The following is an 11,512-nucleotide window of genomic DNA, read 5'->3' on the forward strand; positions in this document are numbered from 1 at the left end:
GGAATGTAAAGAGTAGTTTTGATTGGCATTTTAAATAATTTAACAATATTAGATTAAAGTATTCCTATTGAGATGATATGTTCAGATCATGAACCAATCCACATATCTGAAACTAAAGATGAATAAACCGCACCTGAAGATCTATTTACACACCTACCATATTAGGTATATAAAGAAAGAGGAAAGAAAGACACATCTTCAAACAATTTAAATTTATGTACAATCATCATTATAATAATATCTTCTTCAGTAAATGAACTCACTTATCATATTCCAATATTTGTTTTATAAATGTAATTTACGTTCACTCGACAAAATTACTTCATTGTAAATAGAAGTGTACTTTTCGCAATTATTGTTAGAATTTATTCGTCTAATTAAAAATACTTCAGAGTTACGTTAATATTGTGGTCGAAATATAAGATTAGTTGCAATGACTGTAAGCCTACCTGTAGACAGTGAGAACAATGAAAATGAAGGTAATTTTGGTGTTATAATTAATGTTAAATAATTTTGAGAAGAAGAAACTATTAAAAACATATAGATTTAAGAGGTTGTGACATGTGAAAATCAAATAACAATTTATGAAAATTTGTGTGAAAGTGATTTTGAACAGACAAAAGAAAATTGTAATAAAGATATAGATTTATGGAGACTTTTTGAAGGTTTTAATTTTATAATCAACTGATGGAAGGATTATGATAAAAATAAGAAAAGATTTACATTATTCTGATATCTTAGAAGTTTTATTTGGAGTTGGTATTGAAATTATGGTTCATTTTGTAAAATAAATACACGAGATTGTAAACGGTGTGAAGGCCCGAGATTATTAGTTTTAGCGACGTAATATTTTATCTATGATTTAACGTTTTAACTGTTTATGTCGTCAATATTAGCTTTATTTAAGAAACAAGCAATTAAAAACAACCGAGCGCATATTATGTGGTATTTATTTGCATGCTATTTACTTGTGTTGAAGAAATAGATCTTTGACAAAATAACAATAATTGAACTTAGTTTTTCACGGCAGCATAATAATTATGTAAAAATAAAAAATGATGTATCTAAATACTTTTTTGACTGAAAGCTTCTTGTTCAAGTTTTCTTCTATCGGCAGTCCTGACTCCTGACTACTTTCTGTTAATGTTCTTTTAATATCTTTTTCTATTTCTAGGCACTCAAGATGATTCCATGTTAGTATTAGAAGATGCGTTGAAAATTTGTAAATTCGGTTGGTTTCACCTACGGTTGCTCTTAGCATCACTATGTGGCATGCTTGCTACTATTATGATGACTACTACGTCATCTTTTATTCTACCAATAGCAGAATGTGACTTAGATATGGATAACATGATGAAAGGATGGCTGAATGCCATACCGTTTCTTGGTAAGACAATTCTTATTTTTTTCTTTTGAAAATGAAAAATGTCTTTATTAGTTTCAAAAAAATGTTACATAATATGCTGCATTGAACCCCACACTAGGATCCCCTGTGTTATGAAGCTCAATCTCTTTCATCGTATTACATAAAAAATATATATACGTATAATATTTTGGTAATTATTTATTTACGTACATGTGAATAGTTTTACAATACATAAGGAAACAGATAAATAAATTAGTAAATACCGCGTACGACGCGCTTAAGTGTTATTATGTTAAATTGACTTTATTATGGTATTTTTATAATTTTGTTAATATATTAGAACGTATTTTACTTTATATATGTATAATGATATAGATGTGATTAATAAATTTTATAACAAACGATTTTAAAGGTTGTAGTTAGCCTAATTCAGAAATAGTGTTTTATTTTTGTTCCAAATATTTTAGAAAGTACACAGATTTTGAGATCGCTATTTTATTCACAAATCCTTAAAATATCTCATTGATGTAACTTTTAAAAATAAGAAAGCCTGATAATTTATGATGAAAAAATGAAATAGTTTCTTGGAAGTTTACAATACAAGCTTTGCGCCCGTGACTGCACTCGCGTGAATTTCACGTTCACCTTTCTTATAACATGTTTCAATACCTGATTTTTCTTTACTTTATGTAATTAAATATAATAGTTGTGTGTATTAAACTTACAAAATTAATAAATATCTAACGACTAATAAATATTATTAAATAAGTTTACTGCTCTAGGCGTGAAACGTTACATACAGACAGTACATTTATAATATAAGTAGATATCTGTCTTAATAAAGAAATTCTATTTTTAGTCTGTCATTAAATATAGTCTTTATTAAGGCGACTACACCACCGAAACTAGCGCCCCCCCAACATTTTATTTTTTTACTCCTAAACCAGATCAAATTTAAAAAATCTAGCTCGGTACTTTGCTAGTATATTACTTGTAGTATTTTTGGTATTACTTTTCATTATTTTGCATTCGGTAAATTAGGAGAACTTTTGATTACCGCCAAAAGTGGCCACTTTAGGCGGTAATCAAAAGTTCTCTAGAATAATGAACAGTTAGATTAGTGAAAAGTAATACCAAAAATACTACAAGTAATATACTAGCAAAGTACCGAGCTAGATTTTTTAAATTTGATCTGGTTAAGGAGTACAAAAATAAAATGTTCGGTGGCGCTAGTTTCGGTGGTGTAGGCCTCTTAATATTTGGTCCTATTTCAGGGCAAATTGGAGCGAGCGTTTTCATCGGATTCTTAGTAGATACATTTGGCCGTCGGATATTTCTACTTAGCGGTCACTTCGGAGTATTTCTGTGCGGCCTTCTCGAAGGTTCCAGTCAAACGTATTGGATGTTAATAGTTGTTAAATTTCTTCAGGGTATTGCGTAAGTGTTTTGAGGTTATGTTGAACATTTACCTAACACAATTTGGAGTGTCTTTCAAAGTTAAGTTACTAAATCTTACTAATATTATAAATGCGAAAGTTTGTGAGGTAAAGTTTGTGTGTGTGTGTGTTTGTTACTCTTTCACGCTAATACTACTGAACCGATTACAATGAAATTTAGCACACATATAGAAGGTAACTTGGATTAATTCATAAAATAGGTTTCATCCCGGAAATCCCACAGGAACGGGTACTATGCGGGTTTTACTTTCAAAACGCGGGCGAAGCCACGGGCGGAAAGCTAGTAAGCTAATAATTGTTCTATCTTCAAATACAACACACTTTCAAATGCTTAATAGCCAGTTTAAGCCAGTTTTGTACTAAGTGCTTAGCGCTTGACACACAACTAAGCTCCACTATTGACAAGTGAGAAGTAACGTTTACGCGTAGCTAGTAGGAGGTATTTGTGACAAGCTATTCGAAATGGTACTTGTACTATTCGGCAAAAAATAATACTTACTTATCTCCCTGTTTACACATTGGCGCTTAGTATTAGTGACAAGCACTAAGCACTTAGTTACTACGCCTGTGAACACCGGCCATAACAAGATTAGAAATTTCAGATCTCATTTGAAGTAAAGATACTTATTCCATTTGAAGTAAAGTTACTTAAGAAGTTAATAAATGTTGTATCTTAAAATAGTTTTACAATTTTGAATGTCTAATCCGTTGGGTTTTTTTTTTTTTTTTTTGGTTTCCATACTGGAAAAAATACTGCTTTAAAAGTTTAATTTCCCACTGAAACCTGTACATTCTTCTACTCTGAATTGGAAATGTATTTCGATAGTATTGTTTTATGGTCTTTCACTATATTTCAAATTTATTATGTGGCATCAAATTTAATACATTGACCTTTTCAGCATGACTATATCCTACACGGCGATATCCACGATGTTATCAGAGTTTATTCACAAAGAAATCCGAGACAGAATACTATTACTGCTCGGCTCATTCATGTCACTGTCCCTTATAGTTGTTGCTCTCATGTCATGGGCGATATTACCTCAAACTCAACTGTATTTTGTTATATGGAAAGGCTATTTTGGTGAGTACTATAATTTGTATTTTTATGTGCTTAGGTATTTATTTATTTTTTCAAAATACAAGTTCCAGTGAGAGACACCGACGGTAGGACACCCTGTATAATATAGACATAGAACTCAGAGATCACCTACCTACTTATCCTACGGATAATTTATTTTTAGAAATCTTACATGGAATTAGTATGGATTCAACTAACGCGCGGATTTAAAAATGTTTTCTATATAAGCGACTGGTATATACTGCCAATTATCATCAAAATCAAGTTTGTAAGAAAACAGATTGGATCTATAACAATTTGGTCGACTTGGTTTTTTTGTAACAATTTGATTTGGTGTAGACTAACCCGAGTACCATGATAGGGTGGGGTTTTGGGGTTAGTATACAATAATTTAACTCTAATTTAGTTTCTACCAGTCATAGTATATATTATTGTGATGTTAATTGACAGATGTTAATATTCATTAGTTCATTATTAATTAGGATTAATTCAATAAACATCGTTGAGTGCACTAGTACAGAAATAATGTTATTTGATTCGACATAATATGCTGATGACGTAATTTTGTTTATTTTCTAGAATAATTAATAACATGTTCTGCCTCTCGGATTAACTTACGGAAAAAAACTACATATTATACTTTCATCCCTCTTTTCCATCACATTAGGTACTAAATTTAAAAATATACCTATAGTTGCCTATATTACTGTAAGATTTCTGTAAGATTTCTGTGAGATCTCCAAATAAATAAGTAATAAAATAAATATATCGATGATAACTGTGTTGTTGTTATGTGGCTTCCCATTACAATGTACTCTATGGTGTACAACATAATGCCGATATTGAATTGATATGAAATGCATGGGGTTACGGGCCATGCTATGGTTTATATTCCTTGAGTCTAGCTCGATGATATAATCTCGGTACGACCTTCGACCTCGCAAGGTGTGCGCACTGAGTCATTACTTAATATTATTTCACATATCTACCTAAGTAATTACAATGAATTATGGAGAGTTATTTAAATTCTCCGACACTAATCTGTATAGCACCAGATTAGCCGAAAATAAAAACACATAGTCTTTCTCATTTATTTATTTTATTTTTAATCAAACAATCATTAAAACTCAAACAGCAATAATAAGAAACAGCTATGCAAAGATCCATTTTATCACAAACAATATTTGCCAACATAAATATGTTTGCTTTCAGAATTACATTCATGGAATATTTATTTATATGTTTGTTCGTTGTGGAGTTTATTTGCGTTCCTTCTTTACTACTCTTTGCCGGAAAGTCCCAAGTTCTTGCTCTCAGAGGGACGCGATAAGGAGGCATTGGAGGTCCTGAAAACAATGTATCATGTTAACACAGGGAAGGACAAAGACGATTTTCCGGTAAAGACTGTTCATTTTAATTTTATTGCTATTTTCAACTCTTAAAAGCTAATACCTAACTCATGAAACTGTAATAGCTATAAGTAATGAGTAAAGGCGTTTTTGTTACATTGTAATTATTATTATTAAGTATAATATATACATATTATAAGTAGATAGTTTATAATGTTGTAAGTAGTAAATGTTACAAATATGTTGGATCGAAGCCTTCTAGTTATAATATATGCCCATTGCCCATACATATAAAATGTTTTTAAGATTTACCTAGTTTTGTATATTCAAAAGCAATCATCTAATAGTCAAGTGTTACTATAAATAGTATATTGTATTAAATGCTACTACGTATTATTTACTAGCTGCGCTTCACGGTTTCACTCGCGTGGCTCCGCTTTTGTTTCTCTGAGCGTAATGATATACAGGGTTACTTGTACTTGACGCTGCGGCCGTTTCGATAGAGCCGCGCTGGTCGGAAGTCCACCTTAAAACACCGGCAACCTCGCAGGACAAGATAGCTAACATCAAAAGTAACAATATTTATTCTACGACTTTTGGCATAACGCAATAAATTATTTTTAAATGATTTTTTAAGCTTTAATTGTACTCTCCTAACATTTGTAAGTCTGTTCTATTCATTATCAAAAGGACGACGCGACGCCCCCTTCCCCCTCTCGTTCGCTTCTTGTTTACGTTTTTTTTGGGATGCGCGTAGAGTTTATAATATTCAAATGGAAAATTAAATGAATATTTATTTTTGTATGAAAATAAAATCTAACAAATTATCAAAATTCGTAGAACAAATGTTGTTACTTATGATGTTAGCTATCTTGTCCTGCGAGGTTGCTGGTGTTTTACAAGTAACCCTGTGTAGCTTATAGCCTTCCACGATAAATGGGCTATCTAAGTAGGTCCAGTAGTTCCTGATATTAGCGCGTTCAAACAAACATACTCTTTAGCTTTATAATATGTGTTAGTATATACCTATTATCATTACATTCTAATTCCCATTATATTTTTTAAGATAAAAACATTGCAACGTGGGAAACTTCATGAGCCAAAAGCGAAATTGGGAATTAAGAAGCAAATAGTGAGAAGTCTGTTCGAAGTAAAAGATAGTTTTGACAAAAGGAATATTTATAATCTTGTATTAATATCCAGTATGACGTTTGTATGCCTATCCACGTAAGCAAATTAAAAAACATTTACCAAAATCATATAAAAATAATATATACTTCCAATTAAGTACAATTTTTCTACTAACGTAATATTTTGGTTTATCAGATACACTTGCCTAAGGCTATGGTATCCTCAGATATCAACAACAATTGAACATTATCACAAAGATCACGGCGAGTTCGGGCAGTTCTGTGACATGATTAATTGGAAAAACTCTGTAAAGCCTCAAATTGAATCAAACACTACTTGTGTACCGGTAAGTCTTTTTCTTTTAAGCTATTGCATAGCTTCTATCGCGGGCCTTGAGCGCGGGGACCGAATCGAGAAATTCCGTAACGAAAAAACCTCACGTTCCCCAATGCGACGGGCTCGGAGGTGTGGCTTGAAGGCATGCTATGCAATAGCTTTACCGCGGCAGGTGCCACACATCTTTTTTTATTTTATTAGGTATTTTTATGATTGTGTTAGAGGTCCGGTTGAATTTTATTGCCATTGTTTTTATATTATACTAGCTGTACTCCGCGGTTTCAACCGCATGGCAATCGCATTCGCACATGTCACTTGAATGGCACTTGCATGGCACATGCATGGCACTTGCACGGCACATGCATTGCACTTGCAGGGCACATGCATGGCACTTGCATGGCATTTGCATGGCATTTGAGTAAACGAAGGATGAAATAACTGGAACTATTAGATTTTTAGAAATTCGTAATTTTGTATTGGATTACACGTGTAGACCACGCGACTACTGTAGGGTTAATAGGTACTTAGGTTCTAACCAATTATTCATCATCCATACTAATATTATAAATGCGAAAGAAACTCTGTCTGTCTGTCTGTTTCTCAATCACGCCTAAACTACTGAACCAATTTGCATTAAATTTGGTATGGAGATATTTTGATACCCGAGAAAGGACATAGGCTACCTTTTATTGCGAAATATGTACCACGGGCGAAGCCGGGGCGAACCAATAGTTGATTATAAAATTGGTTTCAATAATTCATCAACTTATCATCTGATAGATCTGAAAATATTACAAAATTATTAAAACATTTTATGTCTAAAAAGTCATATTATGATGGGTAATAGGAACTTTGAAATATTATTATATTCAACCAGTTAAATCTAGTATTTTTAGTGTTAGATTTTACGCGAGTATTATACATTAAGAAATTAAAGATTTTAACGGATTTTAAGCGCGATTTATTGTATTCACTTATTCAGCATTATTATTGCAGTTAATTGAAGATTTTTTTTCTACAAAACTAATATAAATTTACTACTATAAATTTATTATACTATATACTACTATAAATTTATTATATTATGTTTCAGCAAGTCAGCGGAACAGAGACTTACGTAAACGCCATTATCCTCGGAGTAACGAGTCTCATATTCAGCGGAGCCTCTAGTTTCGTAGTTCAATGCTTGGGACATCGATTGCTAATCTTTTTGATACAAATATCATGTGCTGCAGCGTCTAGTGGGCTGTATTTTACAAGCTCGTCAATTGAGATTGCCTTGTTGATATCCGTTACATGTGCTTTGGTTCAGACGAGCAGTATTCTGCAAGGAAACATTCTTGTTAGAGTGTTTCCTACTAAGTTAAGGTGAGTTTTCTGATGTTAATGTTAATAATTTTTCTTGCGCTATCCCACCTTCATACATGTACTTTCCTACCAGGTTGTCTGGTAGAAATTGCTGTTCAGCAATAAGGCCGACTCTTGTAAAAATGATGCCTTTTTGTAATATTGTTCTTTTTTGTTTTGTCCATCCACGTTTGTACAATAAAGTGTTATGTCGCCGTCCCCGGAGAATAAAATGATAATCGCCATTACCATAGCTGTTTTATTGTTATGCGATATTTGAAGCCTACGTAGCTTAATACATCTATACAATTTTTTTTGTATTTTTTCTCCTGTTATCCACAAAGTTATAGGATATTACAATTGTATTCACTGCTTTTTCCCAGAACATATTCGTACTAGAAAAAAAAGATAGTAATATGATAGTGAAAAAGTTTCTTCACTCTTTATGTGGTAATAACTTTTACAATAATATTCTCGGAAAAAAGAAACGGCGAAATAATGACGAACGCCTATTATCATTTTATTCTCGTAAAAATATGTGTTGGCGCCATTCGTATGATCATGTACATTATGATCACGTTGTAGATCAGGAAGACTGATTTTAATTATTTTTTAGTGTCTTCATTTTTTATGTAATAATAGTTGATTACTCTAATATTGTTTAAAAAAAACCCAGAATAAAAGTTCATTGGATATTATCCATTAATGCATATGTCCAATATAAACGAGAATAAAATGATAAGTGTGTATTAGTAAATTTACATTTCAGTCAAATGCTACTAACTTTTTAAATTTTAATTATCTTCAGTTCTCTTAAAGTTATTAAAAAAAATTTGAAACATAATAAAATGTTAAAAAATTAGCTACCACTGAGCCTTTTTTTATATCTCTACGTCTATTGCTTTGCGAGTTATAGACAATTATCGGTTTTTTATTTCTCCTGAAAAGTTGTGTTTTTGCTGTTATCATTTTATTCTCCGGGGACGGCGATGTATAAAAAAATAAATAATTTGAAATGTTTTAATTAAAAGACGATTAAAAGTAGTATGTGGTGGTGTTTGTGATATATTTGCTATATTGTATACCTACAGATTGGATCCGCTATTTTTAATGAAAGAATAACATCTTCTTCCTCGAAAACTTTCTTGTTTCTAATATTTTAAAGAAGTTGAAATGTAGTTGAAGCTTGAATGTAAAAGAAACCTTTTTATATAGTGTGTTAAAAATATGTTATTTTATGACACAGTTTACATCAGTGAAGTTTTTAAATTCCTTTTCAATGTGAAATTGAATGTGCAATGGTTTAATTTGGATTACACGCCCTGCGGGAAAATCCAGGCGTTTTTTCCATTATTTCAATAAAGAAATGTAATCTGTCGATATTATTTGTGTCAGTATTGTTTTATCTCTTCTTTAATATGAAGTTTCTATTATTATATAGGAGGCAACTTATTTCAGGAGGCATAGATTTAATATCCAATTAATATGTAATTAAGACGATAATTAAGACTGTATTTTCTTTAGCGTCACAAACAAAATATGTATATGTAAAACAAAATAAATACAGTTTTTTGGTATTTTTAGAAATGTTAACAATAATTCATCATATTCGTCGTTGTTGATATTATTTAACACTAGTTTCAGTGTAAAATATTTCATTCGTTATTATTTGTCTTTTTTATATTTTGTTAATCTTTATTTTTTCTTAATATATGTTAATATGCTTTTTGTAACAATATGGTCTCTTTTTTACTATCAATAATGTTTACTAAAAATATACCTTTCTTTTTCAGAGCATTAGCATTCTCAATAGTAATGATAGTTGGTAGAACGGGATCTCTATTGGGAAATGTATTGTTCCCAGTACTATTAGAAATGGGGTGTATGGCACCCTTCCTTACGCTTTCTATTGCGTGTCTTTGTAAGTATTTACCAGTTATCTTTATTCTTTTGTTATTTGTATTATTATGGTTATATTATTATCTACACGTGCTTGTCTGTATTTAGATGATTTTATAGATAAGATAATTGTTTAATTTTGTATTAATTTTGCATTTTTTGATAAATTTCGGATTTGAACATTACCTATCTGTTTGCAAAATTGTATCTATATAGAAAAGTAGGTTTACCTTAAAGTAGCGAGGAACCTCTTAACATCTACTTCTATCTTTTTTACATCTTAATTATTTAGTCCAATACTTTTTTATAATTACTACGATGAAACAATAAATGTATATTTATAATATCTATTATACCTACTAATATAACTTTATTTATGTAAGTTAACAATATTTTATGAAAATATCTTCGAAGGGTTGAGAAAATATAATATCATAAATATAATAATATTTATCTTATTTCCAGGTCAAGCAAGCGTTGTGTACTTTTTACCCGATCCGAATAAACAGAATAAGGGAACTGGAGATAAATAAAACAAAGAAATCCATTCGTGTTTTTTTATTTATTCATTTATAATATACATAGATTATTTAGATTTGTATACAACATCATCATCAGCACATATAATAATATGTTCCCACTGCTGGTCTCTGGGCATACAGGTTCATGCCAAAATCCACCAAGCTGGCCCAGTGCGGGATAGCAGATGTCATAATGTGTTGTCCAACTTTTTGATTTTTCAACATGCGGGCTTCCTCTCGATATTTTCCTCCACTGTTTCGGGCGATGTTATCCACATGCGCAGATAAAGAGAAAAATATTTTTATTTTCTGTACGCTCACCTGGTTTCAAATCCTTGGATCGATTTTAAACCCTAGGTCCTCACCTACCAGACTGTTTACCCATTACGAGACATTTTTTTTCTTCACCGGGAATCGAACCCAGGATCCCTCGGTGTTACGCTCACGCGTCAACCACTGTACGTAGAAGGCGGTCATTCTGTGAATCCACCTAATTGCAAGCACGAATCGAAACCGTATCACGTATCATTAGTACATAAAGACTGACACTCACACCGATATTACAAAGTTACACAACTTGTCTCAAGTTGGGATCTATCACGTTGTTGATTACCGATCTAATTATTACTCGATATCGAAGTTAATTGTTTGGGGAATTAGGGTTTATATCATGTGTGTATTTGCTTATAAGGAAATGTGAACTATTACTGAATATTATTGCAGTATTTTAACACTATAAAATCTGTATTTTATTTTTTTATAATGAAACTGTAACGTTAAAACTCTGTGCAGCTTGTAACGTAAATTTTTTTTGGTCAAAATATACGAAAACTTTTAACTCCATTTACCAATTTGACACGTTCCAAATGCACCTCGTTACCTTCGAGATAAATCCAGAAATTCTTTCAAAAATATCCACATTTACTGACTTCCGTCGCCAAACCTTTTCCGAGTGTTAATGAAGAGTTAAAATTTATCATAGCTGAAGTTTCATGAATGAAATATCATTCAGATAAATGAGTTTC

The 11,512-nt window shown here is 31.5% G+C and overlaps 1 protein-coding gene across 1 annotated transcript; it reads left to right on the forward strand.

The window, feature by feature from the left end:
* Positions 1–278: 278 nt before the first annotated feature.
* Positions 279–10,513, forward strand: LOC123700931 (synaptic vesicle glycoprotein 2C-like). The gene is made up of 10 exons (XM_045648308.1): positions 279–479; positions 1,175–1,387; positions 2,641–2,803; positions 3,723–3,907; positions 5,117–5,301; positions 6,320–6,480; positions 6,580–6,730; positions 7,814–8,088; positions 9,861–9,988; positions 10,432–10,513. Exons 1-10 carry the CDS (start codon positions 434–436, stop codon positions 10,497–10,499), a joined length of 1,575 nt encoding a protein of 524 aa, XP_045504264.1. The 5' UTR covers positions 279–433; the 3' UTR covers positions 10,500–10,513.
* The last annotated feature ends 999 nt before the right edge of the window (positions 10,514–11,512 follow it).

This window comes from Colias croceus, chromosome 20 (genome assembly GCF_905220415.1).
Source record: "Colias croceus chromosome 20, ilColCroc2.1".
Lineage (NCBI taxonomy): Eukaryota > Metazoa > Arthropoda > Insecta > Lepidoptera > Pieridae > Colias > Colias croceus.